This window comes from Myripristis murdjan, chromosome 10 (assembly GCF_902150065.1).
Source record: "Myripristis murdjan chromosome 10, fMyrMur1.1, whole genome shotgun sequence".
Lineage (NCBI taxonomy): Eukaryota > Metazoa > Chordata > Actinopteri > Holocentriformes > Holocentridae > Myripristis > Myripristis murdjan.
Window position 1 is genome coordinate 6,200,711 of NC_043989.1, and position 26,956 is coordinate 6,227,666.

Sequence of the window (26,956 nt, forward strand, 5' to 3'; positions counted from 1 at the left end):
ATGCATGCATCCTTATGTTTTACCTGCTCCATCTTGTGCACGTGCAGTAAAGTAAACATCCACCCTAAAGCACTCAAGGTTTTGACGTCATGCAGAGGTGAAGTGCATGATTGTGGAGGCACGGGGAGCAATTTCTCCCCCCACAGGAGCAGCAAATAGACCAGAATGCAATGCAGCCATGAGGCTCAGAGTTTTGAGCGAGCGGTGACTCTCACTTTCTCTTGATATGAGTGGAAAAACTCTCGCTGCAAGTTTTTATGTTCACAGCTGCTGTATTGGGGCTGTGGAGAGGCAAAGACAAGAAACTAAATAACCAGTTTCTGAACTGATGATGAATGAGAGTATCCAAGGGTGTATTTTTCCAGTAATGTTGTAGTGTTATAAATCATTTATGGCTTGGGACTACAGGTGGAAACTGGCAGTATTATAGAAATCATTACTAATATGCACTGTCCCCATCAGATAAACTAACAAAACAACAGCTATCGCTCTCTCCCTCACACACACACACACATACACACATACACACATACACGTTCACCAGAGTGAGACATCGGCCTTTCATGTCAAGGTCTCATGTGAACTAAATCCACTTCAGCTCTCATTTGACTGGCTGTATGAACTTCCCCTGTCAACACACTGCAGCTATTTTACCGCCTGCCCTTTACCAAGGGAAACAGGTAACCAAGCAACAGAGAGGAGACTCACCAGCCAAACCAATTTAATAGACAGCAAACGTGTGTGTGTGTGTGTGTCTGTGCATGCATGTGGGTGTATGCATGTGTCCATGTGTGAATATTTGTCTCATTTACACAATGCATTTTTTTTTTTCATTGTCTGTTGCAATCTCACACGTACTGTGGAGGCAATAAAGAAAAATCCCACACACTGGCTTAACGTGGAACTGGGTCTTTATTGCAGGGGACAATGTTACAATCAGATGACAGATGCACAAGAAGACACTCAACCTACACAGAGGACAGATAGAGACAAGCAAAAAAAAAAATTAGGTTTCACCAAAATAATCCATCAATGTCGCCAAACCAAGTGGATCCAGTTCTTATAAACTCAAACATTCGCAACTTTTATCACAAACAAACAAAACTTATTATTCACTCATTTCATCAGTAATATTGCAGGTTACTGTTATTACAGTCTTTCATAACAAACTGGATGATCTGACAAGGTCATAAATTGACTGACACTGTGTTCGCCTGGCTGTCACATGACGAGGTTAGTTAAGTGTTAAGGTTAGGCATCTAAAACCGTTTTTAAGGTTAGGGTTTGGTTTTCAAAATTAAAAAGCGGTTAGGCAAATAGACCAAGATGACTAAGGTTAGGGGTCATGGTTAAAAAAAAACAAACACTTTAGTCAAAAATTTTACTGTCAAATTGCTTCATGTTTCTGGTTATTCTTTCATAATGGGGAAATCACTTGAAAAATGACCCATAATGAAACAGACGGACAAGCTTTGATGACCACGTTCTTGTCATGCTTCGCTCAAACTGATGATGATAGTGAAATTGTTGTAACATGCATGTACAGTAGGTCCTCTGGCTTTCGAGTTGAAGAATGTGGTTCTCTTGAGGTTGAGAAAACTCTACAACCTCTTGGTCTGGTGAAACTTTCTCAAAAGTCATTGGATTTTCATTAAAAACTGTCTTCCTTAGTTCCTGAAAACCTGACATTTCGGAGGTCCAAAGTTTGACAGCAGCGATGGCATACAGCAGCTCGGGTGACTGTCGCCCAAATGCCACATGAAGTTCCAAAAGATTCAGTAAAGACGGGAAATAACAAAGACCTGCTGTGTGAGGCTAAACTGCATTAAACATGTAATACGTTTTTTTGAGTTGATGTGCAGTGCCCAACATGCGTTAAAATGTGAGGCTGAAAAAGGCTGACCTCTTTCATATCAGGGTTTGGTGTGTAAAGCCCCAAATTTTATTAATATTAGCAGTTTGCTCCACCAATGTACTGAGAAAAAGCATCATATGGTTGATTGGTTAGTAACTTGCTGCATAATGCCACTAAACATGGAAATATTACATTTAAACATCTTGACCTCAGAAGTTGTTTTTTTCCCTCCCATTGTGAGCACAGGCTGCCTTTACATGGGGTTTGTCCTTGGTTTTTTGAGTCTTCCCTTGTATAACTAGTACAGCAGGTGACGATTCAGTTTGTACTACTGGGAGAGTGACTGAGAAATGTTTCTGTGTGCCCTTGAGAAAGGCACCGACTGCTCCATTAGAGCCGCTCAGTGGCCAACAGTGTAAAACTGAGGCTGCACTGGGCAGCTCTCAGCAGTGAAGGCTTGTAATTGCATAAATGTGTTGCAGGACAGCGCTGAAAAACAGACTGATGCTCAGTCACCCTTCCCTGAATAAATGTACAAGGTCTGGACGTTAATGTGCAGCAATTTGGGCAAAAGGGTTCACTGCTAGGTCTAAATGGAGGCAGGAGCATTTTCACATTGGTTTGACCCTTGATTCTCCATGTGTTAATGTGAAGTTTCAAGGCCTGTCTGCACTCGGTGTACAGCACAGAGAGCGTAATGACGCAGAATGATGGATTGGCGCGGGTCAGTGGTACCTAGGTGAGATATGGACAAACTCTGCGCACTCTGTTCCTCCTCTTCTTCACTCTGTTTCCATCATCTCGTTTCCATCTCTGTCTGTTTGTGTGCACCGCTCACATGGCCATGAGAGACACAACGTGGCCGGGACATGAGGCGCTGCTGCTGACTCTTGGAACCATCGACTTTGTGCGCATCGTGTGTTTGAGTTTGATTTTTGATGGGACAGCATGAAGCACAAAGCAGATAAGACTTTTTATTATTTTCTGACATGAATCAACAAAGGATCAAAGGATCAATCATTGCTTTTGCTGCAGTTATTTATCTCTGGAGATACTACCATGCATCTCCATGCCATCTTTTACTCCACGATGGCATTTACCGTATAAGAGTGTCGACAGTAGCTCTGCACAGCCACACTCTGATTTCGTTTCCTTTGTTCACTTCATGAAACACAGTCTATTTATGGTCAAACCATTTGGAAAAGGGGCAAGAGCAATAGGCGTTTACCAAAATACATTGCAGGTGACTGTAGCAACCATCTGTCTCCAGCAAGCTTGGGAAGCATACAATGGGAAGCAAACGATGCAGTATGAGAGCAAGTGTGCTGCAAATGTGATGGTGAAAGTGAGCATGCATATTGTTAAGCGTGTCACTGTCTTGTTCGCACACTGCTACATGATTCTTACCATTTTTGTGAGGAAAATCTGCATTATTTAGCTTCTCGCTGTCATCATCACCTCAGCCAGACCTGGACTTCCACAGAGGACGGCGACGGCTGTGTGAACTTTTTTAGACGGTGCATCTCTGGTCAAAACCGATTGGGCATCAAGCCACAGATTTCTCCCACCTCAGGCAAAGTTAAATGATTTCAACTTTTTTCCCACCATCTTCCACTATTGGAAGAGTCAGGTGTGGAGAGATGGCCACCTGGCAAAAATCACTTTTATTGCTCAGCTCTCTGTCTCTCTCAGTGTGTTTCTGTCTGTCTGAAGCCTCTTGATTATATGTGAATAAGCCATATCTTACATAAAAAGGCTGGTAATAATGCACTCAAGATGCATATAGGATGGATCTGATTGCCGAAACACCTCCGGATCCGGTTTGAGACACATTTGAAACAGATGTTATGTGTCTATAAATGCATCCATCTCTCTGCCCAAAGTATAACATCATGCATCGGTGAAAGTGATGTGCACAATCCTGGCTGGAGTCTGGCATCCAGACTGGCCTCCGGACAGCAGCAGCAGGTCTGCGGCTCCTACAAGAGTCACTGCTGTGTTCGATCTCATTAGCCATCCTCTGTTGTACATTCTCTGCTGTATCAGAGTTCAAAGAAGTGGGAAAAGGAAGCTCAGCAGGCCGACTTCACAAACAAGTAAGGAGCAAATGAGCCTCCTGGATGCTCAGAAAAGAGTTTTAATGAAGGACTGCATGAACCTGAAGAAGACCTTTGTGGTCCTTTGTTTGTTTTATGCCCTGTGAAGTATCTGAAGATGCACATTGTATCTTAAACTATCCAGTCACATTATGCAATACGTCATTAAAACTTTTCATAGCATCCAGGAGGCTCATTTGCTCTTTTTCTCTCTGTGCATTCCCTGCTGAAAATTGGTGTTTTCCCTTTAGTTAAAACAAATAAAAATGCTATTTTGGAAGCAGCTTCCATCTGCTCTCCAACAAAACAGAAAACAAAGTGGATTGCCATTTTTTTTGTTGTTGTTGCTTTTTTTTTTTTTTTTTTTTTTTTTTTTTTTGTCACAGTACCAGCACTGCTTGGATTTTATTTCATCTGAATACCAAGTGTGGAGTGTGGGCAGCTTTTATTGTGAAAGTTCATGCAATCTGTCATTGATCATTTGTTCTCTGTAATGGGTCTAATTTAAAATGTAGTGAAGTACAAAACTAATTTACTGACTTTAAAAAAAATATATATATACAAAAAGTACACACAAAACTACTCAGTTGCAGTAACATGAGTAAATACAATTAGTTGCTTCCAGCTCTGCAGACACAAGTCACATGGAATGACCAGGTGTAAATGCAGCTTCTGTCTTCATCTGCCTCTAACTGTCTGTCTCTCCCTGTCCCTGTCTCACACCACACACACACACACACACACACACACACACACACACACACACACACACACACACACACACACACACGGTCTTACCTCCTGAACCCAGCCAATCCAGTGTGAGAATACCTTTTAGCTATACTTGCACTCAATATTTACTCCAGATCATCCCGGCTCTTAAGAGCTTTAGCAGACATCCATCAGCAGGCAGGAAGCTTGAGGCCACACGGCCACAGCCAGCAGCCTCTCAGAGTCCCACATCACAGCCAGATGCTGCCACGGCCTCAGACTGGAGCTCAACATGAAATGCATCTGGCTGTGCTCGGGTCGTGTGTTTCATGTACTATTCTAGAGACTAGGGAGCGTTGTACAGTTATCTATGTATTTATTTATTTAGAGCTCTATATATTTATGTGTTTAGCTGTCTAGATACTAATGCAGTTATGGAAGCTACATTCATCAATTATATTCTCAAAACGTCTGACATTACGGGGAGTAAAATCGTCCTGTTTTATACAGTTTAAGAAAGATGTGTAACGAAGGTGTTGTTTAATTAAGTCATATTTTCACACTGCAAAAAATCTCCATCCTAACATGTGTTGGACTCTCAGTCTTTTTCTCAAAGTAACAAGTAATAAAATCTGTCGCTGGGATGAGATAATCCCAGCGATCCCAATTTTTTTTTTTTTTTTTTTTACCTTATTTGAAGAAAAAAGAAGATATAAAGACTTAAGAGAATATAAAAGTACATTACATGTTCATATGGCTATTTTTGTAGTGAAGTTGTTGTTTTTTCAAGAATTCATCCTCTTTTCTAAGCAGTTTCTTCAAGTCCAGGAAGTTCATCACAGCTGCACTTGGTCATGCAACTGGTTCATGTGAAGGAGCTGCTGCTGTCAGCCAATCAGGGTCCAGTAGCTGTCAGAGTCATTTGAATTAATTCAGTTCACTTTACACCTCAACTACATTTATTCGCAAAACGTCATGAAGAGCATTATATTTATCCCGATGCCTAAATAAAACGAGGCCTTCAAAGCCTTTGCGTATAAAATAGAAACCATTTTCAGTCTCACTTCTCCTGTGCTGATGGGCTCCAGCAGCATCTCTGATCTCCAGGCTGCCTCTGCGAGCGTCTCTTGACTTGTGTGACAAGGACAAAACAAAATCATTTACACTCGTCAAACATGCCACGTTGCCAGGCAACCCAAACTAGTGTTTGACTCGAGTGGCTTGAATTCCCCCAGAAGGCTTCGGGAAATATTTCCTGGCAGTTTATCAGTTTCTGAACAAGAATGCATTTCCTCTGCTGAAGCTGTGCGTTCCTGATTTTTGGCGTGTGATTGTGTAACTGCAGGCTGAAGCTCATTTTTCCTGCTGCACCGAATGCAGCCCGTCCTGAGGAGGAGCTGCAGCTAAATGCATAAAATATGAAAATTAATTTGTGATTCACTGTATGAATCAAAAGACTTATCCTGTAAATTTATCGCCGTTTGAATGAGGGCACCGCACATAACCAGTTAATCTAATAGTGTGAGAAGATATTTAAGTGACTCTATCAGTGTGTGAATGAGACTGCGTTCTCTGTGTGTGTGTGAGAGTAAGGATATTACGACCTCTGACTAATATAGCATATGAAGGGGATTAGTGTCCATCTCTCTCTCTCTCACACACACACTCACACACACACTCACACACATTTATCTCATACTACTTACAGAGAATCCCAAAAGTCGAACGTTTTCAGTAAAAGTATATATAATTTTGATTCATAAAACCCAGGTGGTGAGGCAAAGAGGAAGGTGGAGGAAGAGTGAAGTTGGAAGATCGCCATAGCAACGACTATCATCATTATCATCCGCTCTCATATCATCTCTCGTGTCTCCATTCATGTCTTATCCTGTTTCTCCGAGTTTCTTGGAGTCTCATTCTCTTTATTTACCCCTTGTTGTATTTGTAGTCATTTGCGTCACTGTCTTTTTCTGTGAAACACTTGATGACGAATTTGTTAAAAACACTGTATAGATTATTATTATTTTTTAATTTAAATTAATTTAATCTAGGGCTTTATTATCTTTTTATGAATGTAACTTCCCCCCCATAAAAAAAAAGAACTTTTGACAGGCTCATTTCCTCCTGCTTCCTGAGTTTGGCACGGCCTCAGCAACACTGAGCACGAGTGGAAAACTCACAATTCACACTGCAACCGCACAGTTTACACTCACAATGTGCCGCGATGCAGCGCAGCGATCCACCACAAGCCCTATTCAGCTCCGTGGAACAAAAAAAAAAAAACAAAAAAAAAACAGAAATCGAGCCAGAGACGATCACGGCCTTCTGAATGAGAAAATAATTTGTATTAAAAAGGATGTCAGTCATTGCTCTCGGCAGCGGCAGCCATTCAGGAGTTTTGCCTCACCCCTGAAGCACTTTGTCCAATGGGGTGGTGTGGAGGAAGGAGGCTTGGGGGGGGGGGATATTTTGGAAAGGGGTGGAGGGGTGGAGGAGGGGGTGACGTGTTAATGCTGCCTCAATACCCAGCTCAGTCAGAGCCAGGCCCCAGGTGCAACCTATTTTCAGATTTCTCCCCTTGTATTAAGGGCAAAGCCGACATCAGGATGAGGCAGATAAATGATTGATAATTGGAGAGGAAATACATGTTTTACAAGGGAAGCTGTTGTAAAGTAATTGGATGAAGCCTGGCCCGGAGTGGCCTGTGTTTAGCTTTCTCTGAATTCAGGAAGTGTGTGTGTATATGTGTGTGTGTGTGTGTGTGTGTGTGTGTGTGTGTGTGCGGAGCTGCCAGAACGGCGGCCGCGTGGCTCCGGGTGATTGTCATGAAGAAAATTAGCCTCAAATGACGAACATCGCTTCTTATTCCGCGTCGACACAAGCGGCCTGCCTAATGTGTCGCGCTGTTTTGTCCCTAATTTGAGTTTGAATCACAGAACGGGGGATTAGTTAGTCAGCAACTCAGGGGGAAAAAGGGAGAAATCGGTTGCCTGTCTCCCTTTGCTTCTACCGCTAATACAGCCCAAAGCCCGTGACTCACTCACATTCATTTTCACTCAGTTTGATAAATGAGGGCGAGGTGGAGAGAAACAGGGAGCCTCAACCTGAACCCCATTAAATATATCACATTTAAAGCCCCCTCCTGAGCTCATGATCTGTGTCTTTTTCAAAACTATAGAGACAGAGTGTATTTAAGCCCCCCCAAATACAAGGGAGCGGGGACAATTCATCTCCCTCCGGTGACTTTGTATTGTGTGAAGGTTAAAATGAAAGAGCAGAACTTTTTCACACCTGTGGATCGACGGGTGCAAAGGAGAGGAGCACGGGTCAGCCGAGACAGAACAAAACGCTCCCGCACACTGTCCACTTCACTTGCAGTCAGACATAATTAATGACATTGTGGTGAAATGTTATCCATCACCATATAACCTGATGAAAGTCTGTGCATAGAAATGTTGTTTTTAAAGAAGATTTTCTATTGCTTCCGACGTTCGTCACATCAAAAGTACCCGTCAGATTTCAGATTGCTTCACAAGGCTGGATTCAACAGAGGACGATGTGCATTTTGATGGTGTACATGTGCACATTTAGTTCAAATTGCAGGTGTGGATAGCGAAAAACAAGCTTTTTTTCATTGTAAAATTCGGTTAAACCTCCTGTTATGTTCACATTTTTGAACATCTTTTATGTTTGGAGTCAGTTTGACCCCAGGAGTTTAAACTTCCACAAAATTATTATAACTAAAATTGTTATCAAAGTTTATGTGTCAAGTACTTTATGTTTCTTTGTTGACGACCTAAATAGCCCTTTCAATAAAACATAACTCCCCACCCCCACTTATACATCCAGTATTCGTATTACGCGACAATTGAAAAATATGCAAATCACCATAAAATCTCACTGATTGATCTAAAATTGGAAATAAATATAAATTTTTGGTGTTTTAATGGCTTTATATTATTTCTAAGTACAGATTTTTGTTATTTATAAGCGATGCGTAACAAAGTGTGTACAGGACATTGAAAACATATCATGTGAATTTCATGTTTACCCGGTAGTGCCCATTACATTAGGAAAACTCATTAAATATGAAGCAAAAAAAAAAATTGACATTAATCATTTATTTAGAGATGTTAAACATTGGCTGGGGTCAAATTGACCCCAAACATAATAGGAGGGTTAAGTGACGCCTGATCGTCTCCACGAATTAAAATCTCAGTTGAGGTGAAGCTCACAGGTGCATGAGGTGTAAGCAGCGTCAGGTCATGAACTCAGGGAGCTTTTAAAGGTGCATGCCGTAATCTGTCATCGGTGATGTGTGTTGACCTGTAGGCACAACAGGTGGAACGCTATGGCAGCCTGGAAGTGACAGTAGGAAGGAGTGCAGGCTGATTTGTGCCGTACTGTTGGACACTTTTTGGCGGCCGTGTTAATGAAAATGACACATTTTTTTTTTTTTGAAGGTGTTGCGTGGGATGCATTTGTCCCTGTCGCCTACAGCTAGAATCTCGTTGTGTCGCAGACTGCGTTCAGGACCGCCACGCGGAGCGACTGCATATTCATTACCCGAGGTGAAACGTGGCACTTTGCTAAACGGCTGGTGTTTAACAGCCAACAACCGCAAATTTGGAAGGACTAGAGGAAAGGGAAGGTGAAGGAAGTGGAAAAAAAAAACAGGATGAGTTATGACGCCTCGTGTCAGCAGTACAGAGACACACAGATGGTAAACAACTCTTGGCAAGAGATCGCCAACAATCATGTACAAAAACAGCAACCTAGCATTTTTTTTTTTTTTTTTTAAATCACCATGAAGATTACAGGACACATCTTTGACAAAGTGGGCGTCCTGTGACAACGCAGAGGCATCTGTCAAAAGTATCGAACCATAAAGTATAAAGTAAATTAGCTAATTAGGGCAGGGATCCAACGGAAAGTACACAATGCAGGAGTAATAAAACTAATTTGTCTTGTTTTTGGCTTGAGAACAAGGCTTTTTAATTTTCACTGCTAAACACCCGCAGCATCCTCTTGTAAAGTAATTGTTTGGAAATTTAAAAAAAAAAAAAAGGAACGTGCCTCGAGTGAAGTTGGAGGAGAGGGAAAGCGCCCTCGAAACTGTTTGGAGCGGTTTATCTGGATTCTGCGGCGTTTCCTCCTTTCGTTTACTTTTTCTCGTCCAGGTAATAATAATGAATTATGCCGTTTGAACTGCGGTGACGGCGAATAACCTGAAAACGCCTGGCTCTGTAGCAAGGGGGGCTGAGGAGAGGCTGGATGGGAGTGAGGATGTAAACTTGAAACAACTACAGGAAACGAGTTTGAAATGCAGGGATTTATGGGTGGAAGGAAACAGATGATGATGCGTAGATTATTTAGAGGTAAGATGGCCCAACATAAAGTCATTTCCTGTATATGTGTCACATGCATTCAGTCGGGGGGGTTCACTTCAATGAAAGAGAGTACAGCAGAGAGTATAGAAGCAAATATTTTCTCAGATGTAGATGAACAAATCAGGAAAGAGTGAGTTTGTGCTACATGTTGCAGAGATAGGTAGGTAGAAAAAGCCGACCGCGCTCACTTAGAAGACAGAAGACCTTTTTTTTTTTTTTTTTTTTTTTTGGCAAATTGAAATGTGTCATCTTATTTTTTTGATGCAGTTCTTCAAGTTTGGCCTAACCTGTCAAAATTCATATTCACGATTCAGTTCTTCATGAGTTCCTAGCTGATATGAAGACAGAACAAGGTGATTTTTGGATTTAAAAAAAATACGTAAAAGTCTATGTCTTTTGCTTAAGGGCGCTTGGTCGCTTGATATTGGGCAACATAAACCTAAATGAATCCAAAATGAAAACTGAAATACACTTTTACATTAACCTGCAGTATGTTTTGGGAAGAAACGTAACCGACAAATCACTCATTCAGCACCGTGCTTTGTTTTGGTGCATCCTACCAGAAATCAGAATATCATTTTGGCCGACAGGTTAAAGCTACAGGACCTCAGTTGGTGGGACTGTGATGCTCTTTGGAGAATTTATGCTGATAAGACATTTTACATAAAGCCATGTCTAAAACAGCTTAAAAAAGAGAGAGAGAGACTGACGTGGTTGTAATTAATTGTAAATAAACAAACTGACCTGCGTTATGTTTGTGCGTCTGTGAGAGGTAGAAGGGATGTGCAGAGTTTTTTTGCGATGTGTGTTTGTGCACATGAATGATAGAGTTTGTGCGTGGGCTGCGATCACGACGACGCCTCTCCCTGCAAGCTGTTGTGCATTCTGCCTGCATTTCGTCCACGCAGGTGGTGTTTTCTGCCTCAGCCCTTCTCCGTCTCCTGTGCATTTCTATCTATTTCACGCCTTTGCATGCATTATTTCCCCTATTTTCTGTGGCCTGCTCCGAGGCCGGCATCGATCCAGCCTCGCTCTGCTCTCAGCTGGAGATTGGACGAGGCGCCGCTGCAGCTCAGATCCAGCGCTTCGTCCAATTACAGCGTCACATTAGCGAGAGGAGACTTAACTCCGTATTTGGAGGGGGAACAAATTATGCATCTGTGTTTGGTAAGTTGTCAAAATCAATGCCTGGACTGATCTCAAGCACCGTGCTGAGCGTTTTAGACCAATTGTGCTTCTCAGGTTGCCAGGGATTGAAAGCTTAAAAGGGATAATTTGACAAAGCAGTTGGCTTGGTGAAGTTATGAGCTATGGGGAAGTTGGGAAGTTACACAAAGTTGACATTTCCAATCATAATGCCTAAATGTTACAGGGCAAACTAATAAGTCTCGTCAGGCTGTAACATAAGTGCCTCGGTGAATGTTTTCTCTTAATAAATTGATTGTCACAGCTGAAATCCTCCCCTTAGGAGTCCTGAAATGTCACCTGATTTTGTTTATGAGTCCTCTTGCGCCTGCTGTTCTCTCATCATAAAAAAAAAACACGAGTAAAAAACCGAGGCCGATTCTTTTCTAGCACGCTAGATGGTCTTGTCGCTCACAATGAGCGTCAAACAGTGTGGCACCAAAGCAGCACCAACCGGGTCCAAATTGCAATCGCTGGAGCAGTCACAAACCCTTACGTACGCTCTCAAGCTGCTCGACGGCCAACACTTTCAAACCAGATTGTGTTTCATGCCTGTGCGCTGTTTCCCTCCAGCGCTATTTTATGCGTTAAAACCTCACTTTTTTCGAGGTGAGGCAAAGATAACAGAGCGTAATTGGAACGCAGGCCCGCCAGCCTGGTGCACAAACAGAAACCGGCCGTTCACAGGCAAAACCTCTGCAGCCGGCCACGGTCATTTTCCTAAAGAGCCCTTGTCACAGCAAAGAAAATAATCTGCAGGGACTGGAAAAACACGAGGCGCCTCAGCCCACTTAAAGGGGCCAATCACAGCCAGCGCGCTTCCCTGCCAACCCCAGCGGCTGCCGGGTGAGCGGCTTCACCGTGACTAAAACACCACGTCCAACTCTGATTGACGTTTTTATACATCTACAAACGTGTGTGTTATTGTAGATTTGAAACGCTAAACTCTGCGTAATGACATTTCGCGTGTTGACTCTGGAGCCGCGAGACGTTTCGGGTTTGAACTTAATTGAAAAAGATGACTTTTTCAGTGGGTGGGCCGAGCGTGTGTCAAGCTGAACGGCTCCCATGCTGATGTGTCTACTTTTTTTTTTTTTTTTTTCTGCCCCGGTCAGACGAGAAATGAATAGCTCATTTCCAAAATCCAAATGCTCTCTCTCGTTTTCTACACTTTGAGAAATAGCCCTCGTAACAAGTCTCGTATTCAATCTTGCAATCTTATTTTTCTTGAAACAAGTGAAAAAATCCTCCAGTGGCATGAGATAATCCCATTTGTTTCCACTTCAGTTTCACTTGTTTCGGGAATTATAAATATGTTGAAACAAGGCATAATAAGGCAGATCAGGCCTCTAGGGTCGAGAAAATGACTCTGGGAAATGGAAGCAACTGGAATTATCTCATCCCACCAGCACATTATTTCACCTGTTTTCATAAAATCAAGATTTTAACACTGAGTATGACCCTGAATCACTCAGGATCAGCGTCTCCTAAACACAGTATACTGCAAATGATTCAATAATATTTTTTTTCCCGATAATTGCCCTACTTTACTGTACTTTTGTTTCGTTTTTGTGTCATCACTCATATTTTGGAGCAAAACAGAAACATTACCAAGCGATTCATTTAAATGACATAAATGATTAATTCAGCTCATCATGAGGGAACAAAGTATGCTTTGTGCGAACGACCTCGTACTGTAACTCATTTTTTTTTGTTGTTGTTTTAACCTCTGAGTGAACCACCTGCTCTTATTGTTCACGTTTTTAATCGTAATTATTCTCTCGTGTTGCCGTTCGCTCGCTCCGCTTTCACTCCCTCGCCGTGCCAGCCAGTGGGAGAATCTGTATTGACCCCCTCGGTTTTTTTTTCTCCATGTTTATGATGCCGAGAAGCGCTGGGTTGATCGCTGTTTGGACGGAGCCCATCACCTCCTGCATCAGTCTGCATAATGGACGGCTTGTCTCTGCCTGCTGAGAGGGAACGCTAGCGTCCAGACAGCTATTGTTTGCAATTACGGGATTCCCACTGAGGCCGTCAGCTCAGACCAGGATTTTTTTTTTTTTTTTTTTTTTTTTGCATGCCACAGAGGAGGCGATGTGAATTTGGAGGGCTGCCGATATGACGTTTACCCACAAACAAGATCTAATGTGACAATCCCTTGTGGCCGTTTTTGAGTGAGTGTGTTATGTCGAAATCTGGTTTGGATGCAGTGGGTTATCAATCAAACTCCTCCCGTCCAAAATATCCCGTTGACTTAGACCCAAATAGCTACAGCTAGTGACTCACAGATAATGCAATCACTTGTCAAAATAAAACTGTGCCCACAAAATGTAATAAAACCCTGATATTCTAATATTCATTTTCCTGATAACGTGACACCTCATTACTTCATCTGCCTTTTGCTTTATTTTAAAGGCTCAAGCTAAACCTTTAAAAGCTCATTCACGTCAATACAGTCTTGAGGATAGGTGCATAGGAAAAACGTCCAAAGTCCATTTTAATCAGGTAATGAACCTGACGAATGTTCACAGATCGATGTTTAAGTTCTTTGGACGTAAGGCTACGGTATGCATGAGTGTCTGTATTATACAGGCTTTTTTTTTTTTTTTTTTTTTTTTTTTTTTTTTTTTGGAATGTTTTATTGATTACACGGCCAGCACTGAGCTGGGCTGGGCTTTGACTATCAAGCACCAGGATAATCCTTGAATGTCTTTAAGCAATGGAAAGGTGCACAGTGCACAAACTTACACAGGTTTTAGGTTATCCCTTCATCACCATAGAAACAACAGCAAAACAGAGAAGATAAGGCCACCTCCCTCTGCTAGTAATAACGCTGCTCCATCTGTTAAAAAGGTGGTAACTTATGCAAATATTGAATCAATTATATTTAAAAAGCAACCCATGCATCGCTTCCGAAAATAAAAAAAAAAAAGAATAAAATAAAATAAAATCCCTACCTACCCATCCTTAAAATGCTAAATAAAATAAAAAATGAAATAAAATAAATTCCCTACCTATTCATTCCAAGGACAAGGAACCGGAACCCAAAGTATTTTTTTGTTTGGCCTAAAACACACTGGACATCAGCATTGTTGAATTTTTATTTATGCATGTATTAATTTATATTTTTATTTTTCATCGCCCATGGGCTGCATTTGCCGTCTGCTTCTCCAGCGCCTGTCGTGACATTACAGATGCTCTTTACCTCAGCTTCAGGCTACATGACCGCACATCAAGATGACTGACAGGCACTGGGGCCGAAAACTTGACCAAATCAGTGGAAGGGGGAGGAGGAGAATATTTCACTGTCCCATTGAGAAAAGTTGCATATTGTGACTTTAAGACTTTGATGCAGTCGCAGTTTTTTTTTTCCCCCTCATCATTCAGAATAACTTTCCAGAGGCCCAGAAGACGATGTCTCTTGTGCAATCAGCTCACTTCGGGAGAGAGAACGGTGCGAACGGAGTCACTCAAATCACTCAAGCGACGCGGCGAACAATTGATTTCCTTCCCTGTCTCACCCGACCAGGCTGCAGTGTCGAGTCCTTCGAGGTGTCGGTCTGGACCACCGGGGCTCCCGACTGCAAGTCATCAGGGCTGAAAAGCTGCTCTTTACATTCAATCAGAGGGCTCTCCATCAGCCACCTGATACTGGGGCACTCCGGAGACTAAAGCCACACTCCACAATAGCTGGGAGTATGCAGCGTTCATGGGCAATGTGCAAGACAGAGCTGGAGATTATTTTCTTTTTTTAATGATGGAGTTAAATGTTCACTTCCAAAACTCTGTATGTCAGGATTCACTCCAAAACACCCATTGCCATTTAAATTCAGCAGCAAAAAAAAAAAAGGTGATTATATCCTCAGAGTTATAACTAATATATTTTATTGTATTATTTTAAGTGAGCTGACGAAAGCTTATTAATGTAAGAAGGATAGGCAAAATATACACTGACCTTTTCAGTCAGTGTATATTTATATATATCATGTATTTGTTTTGGTTTTTCAGTACTGAAAGGAAATTAAATATTATTTATTCATTGTTTAAAAATATGTGTATAAGATATTGTTTATTTATATGTGTATTTGATTTCTGCAAGTTGAAAATGACCGAAATAAATTCACCAAACTAAACTAATAAAAGGTCTTGAAATAGCACAGAATTTGAATAGTATCCAATAATGTACTTAATTTCACGCCAGCAGTCACTTAAAAAAACAATCTCCATCTTAGCACATTATTTAGTCTCATATTCAGTGTTTAAATTTTATTTTTGTTCTAACAGGTGAAAAAAAAAATCTGCTTGTGAGATGAGATAATCCCATTTGTTTCCAATGCATTTTCACTACTTTCAGGATTTTTTTTTTTTTTTTTTTTTCTGAGAACAAGTATCGATATGTTGAAACAAGGCAGAATAAAGCGGATCAGCCCACTAGGATCAAGAAAATGCTGGAAACAATTTGATTAGCGCTGGAGACAAGTTGGATTATCTCACCCCACTGGGAGATTTGTTTCACTTGTTTGACTAAATGACTTGCTAAGATGGAAAATTTGTGCCGTGTTGAAGAAAAACAAAGGGCAGGTGAAAAAACTCATGTCAGTCGCAGAGAATAACACATTTTCCTCCATCGGGGTTTAAAGTAGAGAGAGTTGCCTGATAGCAGATTGGGGCTTTAAAGATCTCGGGTCGGGTGGAGGTATTTCCTAATTTGCCCTCATCTGCGTCTGAACGGCTGATTGAGCCTGCGGTTCGCTGATTGCCACAAGTTCAGCTCAACTGCAGGTCAAAGATCATGTGTATCATATGTCCTCAGAAACACAGCTTGTACTCCCTTTAACTCTGCATTTCGCTTTTTCCCTATCTGCATTTCTGCTGCTCTCTCGCTTTCTCATATTCTCTCTCACACACACACACACACACAGACCCCTAACCCATGAAGTGCAACTCAAGATGCAAGCAAATGACAGGCGAAGGCTAAACGGGGGTTTTACCGTTCCCTTGGCTCAGGGTGTGCAGAAGTATAAGCTCACACAATCGACCTCTTCATTCATATCACATCTGGTAAACTCAGCCAGACACCTCGGGCCGGCGTGACGGTAAAAATAGAGGGCAGTGAAAAGGAGATAAACTATACATAGAGTCTCTTGTTAAAGCGGCAGTAGGGCAACTTTGGCGGCTCCAAATGGCAGCGAGCCGCAAACCGTTTGAAAACCGTCTGAACTTCAATACGGGATACGAGTCCTGTGATGCGACATCAGTCAGCAACACACAGCAGGCTCGTGTTTACCCACCTGGACGGCCTATGATGCATCGTACCAAAGGGAAGCACAGGGATGAGAGAGGTAAAAAAAAAAAAAAAAAAAAAAAAAAAGATCTGACGCCGCTGAGTACAGCTCTCTCTGCTTGGGTTTCATGTCGGCAGCTGCGTTGAGTGAGACTTTTATGTAAAACTCCACCTGTCTTATCAGCCTAATAGGTCTTAAGAGCTTTCGTTTTGAGATCAATTTTCAAAAACGGCGATACTTAGCATGCGCACGTACTTCTACACAAACTGAGGGCTGGATGTTTTTGAAAGTGGAGACCTAGAGTTTGTCGGAAAAATTATATCTGTTTGGTGAGCCATTCAGCGACCCAGCAACATGTTCAGTCGGGGAAAACAAACTGCAACACCAATGCCGACAAATGCCGAGACGCTTCATGCTCTGACCCAGCCGTAGGAACTGAATCGGTAGAATCAACGTGGGTCTTTATCGGCCTTTGGTTCATGGCAAATCAGAGGATTTCTGGTTGGTTCACCTTGCCAATGCAGCAGCTGTAGAGTTTAACTGAGGTCACTTCATCGGCAGAGGAGTTTATTGTAACTTTCATTACGATAAAACAAGCACCTGTCTGTTCGGTGGCTCTCTCTGTCACAGTTTTGGAATCATCTAGATAGATAGATAGATACTTTATTCATCCCGAAGGAAATTCACAGTTTTCAACAGTATCCACAGATTACAAGATTAAATAAATAAAAAATAAAGAATAAAAGATGACACTAGAGATCTAAAGATCTAAGTACCCAATGTGCAAAAAAACAATGTGCAAAAAAACGTGTGCATAGATGTATACAATGTGCATAGATGTGGGCAATGTGCAAATTTACAGTATAAACAGATGATAAATAGCAGCAAGCAATATATTCTCTATAAACAAGGAATATATAAAAAATAGAAATATGAACAGAAATATGAACAGTTTAAACAGCAGAGATAGAGATATGATATCTATGTGCTGCTAAAGTTATTTAACATTATCGGAAGCGTATTCATAGCTTATCGCAGGCTAAGTCAGGCTAAGCAAAGCCACCAACAACCCAACAACCAGGAAAGGCTCAACTCCTGCCAGAACAAAAGTTTTTTTCCCCCAAAAAAATATCCTGTGGAAAAAACATGTTTCCGTGACGTGAACAAACTCTTATGCCGTGGCATCTTTTGCACGTGTACAGCTGTTATCATGGCAAGCCGAACCACCAGAAAATACTCTGATTTGCCGTGAACCAAAGGCTCACGCCGGCTCTACTTATTCAGCTTCTCTGAGCCCAGAAGAGCCCAGCTTGGGTGCTGGAGTTTGTGGGAACATTGCTGGTGTTTAAAAGTGCAATTCATTCCTCTGAAATGTAGAGCAGTGAAAGTACAAAGGCAAAAATGGAAATACTCGAGTAAAGTACCAGGGCCTTAAAATTACTAGAGTAAATGTACTTGGCCTCTGATTATCCGTGAGTGTATATGAAAGCTCACAGAGAGAGAGCTGTGTTCTGGCCTTGGCGTCCGACTCATTTTGGATTTTGACAGCGAATGATGCAACGGCGTCACTTGAAAGAGAAAATCTCTGTGCTGCCTGTCACAGTTCTAATGCTACAACAATAACTTTCATCCGCGTCTCATTTGGGCGGAAAGGTCGGAGTATGCATACGGCGCATTCAAGATGAAAGGAAATTAGTGTTGTGGTGCCACGGCTTGGATGCAGCGTCTCCACCTCTGCAGGTTTTTGAAAAGCCCTGTATTTTTTTTTGTGGGGGGAGTAACACTTGTGTTGAGTAGCTGTCATCGTTCCAGTTTGATCTGATTAGCGTGTTGCTGCCAGTGATCAAAGAACAAGCCTCATTTGCACACTATCGGTTCGCCTTTGAACCGCAGATGCTGAGAGTAAAATAATTTGGCAGATAACTCCAGACTGCGTTAGTGAGCCACAGAGAGGCGTATTAGCATATTACAGACAGAGCGAGGACAGAGCATTAAAGCAACGGACAAATTGCTCTAAACTTGTGATTGATTTACTGTAGAGATAACAAAGACGCGGGGCGAGGAAATTGAAATCAGTTTACAGCGATGCTTGAATAATGGATGTATTCTCATGCCCGCTGCATAAAACTCGCACACAGCTGCAGGCTAAGAGACGAGACACATACACACACACACACACTCCCTGTCAAGCCTTCAAGTGTGAGAGACCGCAAACCTCAAGAGGATTACTGTAATGCATTACCAATGTCAAACAAGTCCGAGATTAAACAAGTCATTTTCGCAGAGCTCTGAAACCACACAAATCACTCCGAGGTCTTTGATCCATAACTCATGACAGCTACTTTTTGGTACCTTGAGACGTTTTGTTGAGCCCGTGCCAAGGCTATAGGGGAATGAAAACGCAGCGTCTGCACTATTACGGTATAAAATACTTTGCTCCCATGATGGGCATTAAACTAGCACCACCTTACATCTGGAGTTCTTGAACTTTTCCAGCCCGGGACACGTGAAAAGGAAATTCTGCTTTCTTGCATTTTCCATCACATGAGACGTTCGCATGTGTGTCCTGCTGTTAAAGTCCTTGAACTTTTACTCTTTTATTTGTTCACTCACTGAAGACACGAGAGGTAAATGTAAAGAATTTGAAAATGTTGAATGCCAGAGATGCTGAGTATCACACAGTTTTGACACTTACAAACACTGACACAGTGATGGTATTTGAAGACTTTTATTCTGAAATGAGATAATGGGGACTCTCAGCATGGGAAAAAACTAATTCTGGGTTACATGGAGACATGACAAGTCACTTTTAGGTTTCCATTCTTAAGTGTCCTCAAGGAAGAGGTGTGATTTTGTTTTTGTCCTGATGTTTTTGCTTATTCAACACAAATGAGGGTGAAAAACAGTTGAAAGTTTGCGATTCTTAAATCCAGGCTGTGAAAAAAGATTCACTTTCAACTGCTATGTAAAGTGTTTGAGAATCAGAAATAATTTATTGATCCCTGAGGGAAAATAGTTTTTTAAATGTTTACTAAAAAGTGCTGATCCTCTATAAAATCTTCATCTAAAAAAAAAGAAATGATAATGATGTTAGACACTTTTTGCTCTGGTGTTACTTCCCTGGACCTGTCAATCAAACACGTGACGTCTTCTCCTTGGATTTTCTGCTGAATGAGTCTGAGTTTCTGTAGATGGCGCTCTTTTCTTTGTCTGATCAGCCACGGTGACTATTGTTGCTCATGCTAAACTATTCTCTTTTTCGTTTACAGTGGTCCCTCGTTTATTGCGGGAGTTACGTTCTAAAAATAACCCGCAATAGGCGAAATCCAGTAGTCAGCTTTATTTTTTACAATTATTATAGATGTTTTAAGGCTGTAAAACCCCTCACTACACACTTTATACACCTTTCTCAGACAGGTATTAACATTTTCTCACTTTTCTCTTTTGTTTAAACACTCTCAAAGTTCAAACCTTCGTAGAAAAATAAGTCCAGTAAAAAAAAGCATGCAAAATTGCACTAAAAAAAATCCGCGAAACTGCGAGGCTGCGAAAGGTGAACCACGTTACAGCGAAGGACAACTGTATTGCAAACAAACCTGAAATTGCTGCACGTGGATATATGTTGGATCACTGTTGTGTTACAGTCATTGTTAAAAAAAAAGAGCAGCAAGACAGTCTTGTAAACTCGGCTGTCTTCGTCTGTTAGAGTTACTTTTCATTATTTGTGTTGGTGGTTTTGAACAGATTTTAGCTGCAGAGAATTCAGAGAATTCAAAATAGTTTTCTCTGCTATCTGAACATTTTTTGACAGCAACTAAAAAAAAACAAACAAAAAAACCCCAACTAAATACTGAACTTCTTATGAACTGATTTGCATCATTTTCGAGCGAACATGTGCTTGTGCTTCTGCTGCGCTGCTGTTTAGGGAGCCAGTTTTGGGTTTTGCTCTGAAGTTTTCGATCTGTAGCTTTGTGTAGGTGGAGACGATTTCATGCCAGCGCCCGAACGCAGCGCTAGGTTTTTGTCTTGGGAATATGAGGTGAATCTGCAGAGCCTCACCGGGTGAGGGTGGGATGGCCTTCTGCGCAGCTTCACTTTGGGATTCAGGCTGAGAAAAACTGAGATTGAACTTCATATTCAAAAAAAAAAAAAAAAAAAAAAAAAAAAAAAAAAAATGTACTGCAGCTTAAAGTACCGTTTCCCTACTAATAACTCTTAAATATAGAGGTTCCACTCTGTAAAACACTGGATATTGGATTCTGCGTTTTAAATGGAATTCGAGGAGCGATTTCCTCTGCAGAATTAATATATTGTGTGAAATGAAGTGAAAATTAAATGAAAGAAGCTCTCTCCCTCTGTCACGTCTTGGAGGACTGCACCAAGTGAGAATCTTTTTAATCGCAAAGAGACTTTCGTACTTCGGCTTTGATGAAAATCCACCTCTTGAATTGATTAAATTGAAAATAGATTGAACCCATCCTGGCAAACCACACACACACACACACACACACACACACCTTCCACTTCTCAGTCCCTGCACAAGGAATTGGGAAAGCGCTGTTGTGGTTTTTGCGGTCTGTAGTTAAACTCCACAGATCTGGACTGATGTCTCCTCTCTTGCTCTGCTCTTTTTTGCCGTTTCCATAGCGACAGCATGCCAAAGCGGATGGCTCTGATCTGCTTCCTGTCTCTGGTCATGCTGATGAGCATCCTGGGAAACCTGCTGGTCATGGTGGCTGTCTGCAAGGACAGACAACTCAGGTGGGACAGAGCTTGTTTTCCTGCCAGGATACTGCATGTGGATCAGCTGTTATGTTGTTTACTTTAGTCGATGTGAACTGAATTGACTTGAAAGAGAAAGTGAGAGTGTGTGATGCAATATAAACTGATATGAAATCAATCTGATTAATAACTTTAATGCAAGAAATAAGGAATGGTTTAAACAAAATAAAGGATGCACTCATGTTTAACACAGATTATATTACTGCTGTCTTTGATTGTTTATTTTATTAAGTGTTGAGTTTTTAATATTGTAATTTGCAGTTGCATGTTTAACGTTTTTTTAAAGAAAAGCCTAAAGGAGTCGGAAACTAGCGACTATAATATCTGTATGTGAAACTTGAGTGTGTGAAATGACTGGTAGTTTCTAAGACTTGACTTTCCAGCAGCATTTCTCCGTCACTGAGCACAAACTCATAGCAGCACAGCAGAAATGAAGGAAAAAGCCCAGATGTGCTTAGCCTGCTGTGCAGCAACACCTGTCGCTGTAGTTTAAGTTGAACCAGTCAAGGAATAATCAAGATAATCATAATCATCAACCCAACGAAATGTCAAGGACAGACTCAAATATACAGCTACACTACAGCAGGTTAGAAACAAAATCAGCAGCACCGTCCAAATTTTATAAAACGCTCATAAATTACACAAAAAAACTGTGCCATATGTCAGTGCAAATATTATTAGCAAATAAAATAGCTATGTAAATGTACTGTGTGTGTGTGTGTGTGTGTGTGTGTGTGTGTGTGTGTCACAGGTCCCTAGTCCTTGGTTTAAGGAAATGGAGCGTTGACAGGAAAGATACAAACACCGATGTGCATAAATATAATAAATCAAAATATTATGTAGTGTGAAACGTGCTTAGAGTGCGTGTGTCAGCATGCTCATTGTGTGTGTGTGTGTGTGTGTGTGTGTGTGTGTGTGTGTGTGTGTGTGGTGACAGCAGAGGTATAGCCAGCAGGATATCCTGAGGTCATGAGGGAGTCACTGCCATGATGATGATTCATTAATTTATTCATTCATGCATTTGTTCATTCATTCTTCCCTTCCCTCTTCTTCTTCCTCTTCTTCTTGTTCCCCTCATCCTGCATTGCCTCAGATCGCCCATCTCTCTCTCTCTCTCTCTCTCTTTCTGTTTTTCTTGTTCTGTTGGTCTGATCGTCGACCTCTCACTTCACTTTAGTTCAGTTTAATTTAATTCAGTGAGTCTTATTGGCATGGAGGTTAAGAGACATTATTGCCGAAGTGGCAGAGCTTAATACAATTATACATTCTCTCTGTCTGTGTCTCTCTCTCTCTTTCTCTCTCTCCCTCTCTCTCTCTCTCTCTCTCCTCTCTCTCTCTCCTCTCTCTCTCTCTGTCCATCCAAAGACACCTGAGAGCTCAGGGTGACCGTATTCCTTGTGATGTTGAAATCCACTGTGTGTCTCTGTGTGTGTCAGTATGTGCACGCGTGTGTGTGTGCGTGCGTGTGTGTGTGTGTGTGTGTGTGTGTGTCCTACCAGTCGAAAAGAGAATGAAAAAAAGAGAAACAAAGACAGCACATCACCGCTGGGAGACGAGACGTCACAGTGGTGACTTTGTCACTCCTCACAGAGTGCACACGCACACATGCACACACACACACACACACACACACACACACAGCATTCATGCACATATGTGAACGTCCAAAACATCCACTGTCAGATACACACATATCAACACAAACCAGACCGACAGTACATCACACTCACAAACTGTCACACACCTCAACCCCTTTTTCCTACACACATCTATGAACGAACGCACACACACACACACACGCACACACACACACACACACACCAGCTTACTGTGAATGTCTCCTGTGTGGCAAGGTTCCCGGCAAAGAGCAGGACTTCATTAAGACCTAACAACACTCAGTTCAGACGGCAAACCAGCCGGTCAGTTTCCACTAAGTCAGACAGTCGGTCCATCAGCCCGACACCTCCTCCAGTTTGCTCTCTGGGTCGACACCCGTCGCCCACCTGTCTGGCCAGGGAGGGGGTCTCCTCTCTCCGTGGTCCTTCTTAAGATTTCTTCCATTTTTTACCCGGTTACAGCTGTTATTTTTAGGGGGGGGTTCTTGCCAGCTGTGAGGACTAAAACAGCGTGTGTTAGTCCAAAGTGATGGACATATGCAATTTTTATACAGCTACAACCAAAGATCAATTCAGGAGGCAAAGATCAATTCAGGAGATCAATTGTGGCCATGTAAAGCCCCTTGAGACTGTAACCGGCGATATTCAGCTTTAAATAAACTTGAACTTGAACAGCCCGTACGACCACAAAGGTCAGTGTGTCCAGCCCTTTGACACGACCCACAGGAGTGTTGCCCCAGCAAACTAGCCACTAAAAATGCTTGGTTAAGGTTATGAAAGCTTGTAGTTAAGGTGAGAGAAGGATTTTTTTGTAATGCTCAAGGTTAGAAAAAGGTCACAAAATGTGAGTTAACTTTAGCTCAGTAAAATTCACAAAGGTTTGCTAATATTAACTACATAACAGCAGCTAATACAACACTATGACCACTAGAGGTCGCTTCACTTTAAAACGTAACTATAGATTTGGCCCAAATTGGGCCCCGCGACTGCTGCCCTTGCTCTAATTTTTAATACTTTTAATTATTATTATTTTCCCGCTGCCAACGGTCGGAATATCTCTTTTATTTAGTAGTCAGGTTTCCATCCAAGTATATCGAAATTTTTGAGCGAATTTTGTCAAAATGCGCAAAAGAAAATGCGAATTTATGCCTGTTTCCATTCGTTTTGTTTTGCGATTATTGAGAGGAGAGTGCGCTGTGAGATGATGCCATCAGACAGCGTCTGTGTGTCGACTGAACAACAACAAACACTCAGCTGACACTCAACAGCTGAGATGATAATAATAATAATAATAACTAATAATAAGACTGTAGCGTAGAAGTGTGACGTGGTATCCGGTCCAGTCATCGTTTATTTGCAAAACCTGTTTCCACAGCAAAAAGTTGCATTTTCTTTCATCGATACGCTGAGAAATCCACCCCCTCCAAGAGTAAAAACTTTTTTGTGAATTTTCGGCCGTTCAAATTTCTGGCGTTTCCATCCAAGTTTTTTTTTTTTTTTTTTTTTTTTTTTTTCGCAATTTCTGAAAATGCAAATAAAAATAGGTGGATGGAATGTTGCACTTCCTCTCCTGACCACAAATTAACATTGTGTTACATTTGGGGTAGGGTGGCGCTGTTGAGCTCCCGTCACCTCAAATCCGGCAGGAACACGTTAAAGTTGATTAATCAGTCACAAAATTTGTCACTAAGTCACTAAATTAAAATTAGCAAATGCTACTATGAAAAGGGAGATGGAGGCACGACTTCCTCCACCGTCCTGCGCTGTCTCTGGGCCTGCAGCTCAGGAAAAGACACTTCACTGAGTCTCAGATAATATGGAGAGCCCCATGTGGGTCCAGATGGAGTTTTCTTCCAGTGCTTGTAAATTTGGCTCAGCCGTGCCGTATGAGCCATCTGCTAATAGTCATGTGAGTTTAAGGAGCCTGGTGATCTCACGCTGATGGTTACAGTTTAGAAAGTCTTCTACGTCCTATTAAATTTAATCACTTGTTCATATCCCACTGGTTAGATGCAGTGGTTAACTTATGGTTTAAACTGTTCAACTGTTGGTTTGCATCTTTTTCCCCGCTCTGCTTTACATGTTTTAAACCAAACTGCCCTTTGCAAATCAGACAATATATTCAGGACAGTTTCATTCCCTAACTTCCAAAAAATGACATCAGTTGCACTATTACATTTTGAGCGACAGTGCTACATGGACAATTAAAAACTAATAAAAGAGTAGACTATTAAAAAAGATATTATCACTAATAATGAAATGTATTTTGAAAAAGAAAATAATAATAATAATAATGGTAAACTGACTTCTACTACCTTTCAGCTTTATTGTCCTCATCTGTCATTTCCCTCTCCCCTCATTTCCTTTCCTCTCTTTTATCCTTGAATCCTCTCCTGTCTTCTTCCCTCCCCTCCTCTTCTCCTCCGCATGATACAGTAGCCAGTGTGAAAGTCAGTAAATCACCGGCCTCACAGCAACACAATCCTTTTCATTAACATTTCATTTATTTTTAGCACTTTAACGTAAACAGGATATCAATCTTAACCAAACACGATACCTCATCTGGTCGGCATGTTAATAGTTTTTAAGCTGTGTTGAATTACAGCCAGCTACTGCTGTGCTGTGTGTGTGTGTGTGTGTGTGTGTGTGTGTGTGTGCAAACATGCATGTGAGCGTGTGCGTGCATGTTTGTGTGCAACTTGAATGTGAGCAGACACATTCAAGTTTGTCTGCATGTGTGTGTGACTGTACCTGAGTGAGTCCATGTGTGTGTGTGTGTGTGTGTGTGTTTGTGCATGTGAATGTATGTGTCAGTGCATATAAGTCTGTGCCCATCTGCATTTGTACATTCAGTATTTGTCTGTGCCAGTGCATACTTTTTATACAAGATACATGTACAGAAGTGTGTGTGTTTCTGTGTGTGTGTGTGATTCTGTGTGTGTGCGTGTTTCCCTGCGTGATTTAAGCGTGCCCCACATGGAGAGGGCCGAGCAGGCAGCTGGTTGGTTCCAGCAGTAACGGCCTGTTGTTTGGGTTAGTGACAGGCGGACGGAAAGCCCTTACAGCCGTCCTCTTGTTAGTGAAGCTATTTATAGAGCGCAGAGCGGCCCGGCTGCAGGGAGCACGGATAAGAGGCTGCCTGGCTGCCTGGCTGCCTGGCTGATTAGTTTTGTAGTTAGGTGGTTGGGTGTCGGGGTGGGTCAGTGGATGAAACTGCAGTCTGCTGTCTTCTGTCAGCGATTAGTCAGGAAAGAGAAAGCAAACCAGTCACAGTCTGCTGTCAGCAACCCTGTCACCAGAATAAAATATTGCCATTTTATGTTCCTGCAAACCAACGGATATGTTCCCAGAGAGCAAAACGTGATTGAAACAGTGTTGAAATGTGGTCAGGCAGAAAAACTGAATCCACATTGAAGCCCGACATTGAAATTATACAGAGAGTGACCCCTGGGTTTTACATTGAATCAATGTTGGATTTTCGACCACAGCTGACACTGAATCAGTGTTGCTTCAACCATCATCTAAATGGGAATCTGCATTAAAATTTGAGTCGATTATACATTGAAACAATGTTACTGAATTAATATGGATTCAACCATCATCTGACAGGTAACCTACGTGTACATTTTAGCTGATCAAAATGTAAATGATAACTGGACTGCATTTCTATAGCGCTTTTTTAGTCTACTGACCACTCAAAGAGCTTTACACTGTTTGCCCCACATTCACCCATTCACACACACAGATGGCAGAGGCTACCATGCAAAGCACCTAGCTGTCCATCAGGAGCAGTGAGGGGTTCACTATCTTGCTCAAGGACACTTTTGCCCCTTTTCCACCAAAAAGAACCTGGTGCTAGTTCGGTGCTAGAGCCAGTGCTTAACTGGTTCCAACAAAGAACCAGTTTGCTTTTCCACCGGCCAAGAGCCAAGCGGAGCCAAGTCAGAGCCACGTCATTACGTCATCGTAAAACGTGATCACGTGGGTGTGCGAGACGCTCACTCAGAATCACAACAACAAACATGGACGACCCATC

The 26,956-nt window shown here is 41.8% G+C and overlaps 1 protein-coding gene across 1 annotated transcript in view; it reads left to right on the forward strand.

The window, feature by feature from the left end:
* htr4 (5-hydroxytryptamine receptor 4) overlaps positions 1 to 26,956 on the forward strand; it is a 172,193-nt gene that overhangs the window by 80,525 nt on the left and 64,712 nt on the right. The window contains exon 3 of the mRNA XM_030062068.1: positions 21,170 to 21,283. Coding sequence (XP_029917928.1) covers positions 21,170 to 21,283 — 114 coding nt within the window. The remainder of the gene's footprint in view (positions 1 to 21,169; positions 21,284 to 26,956) is intronic.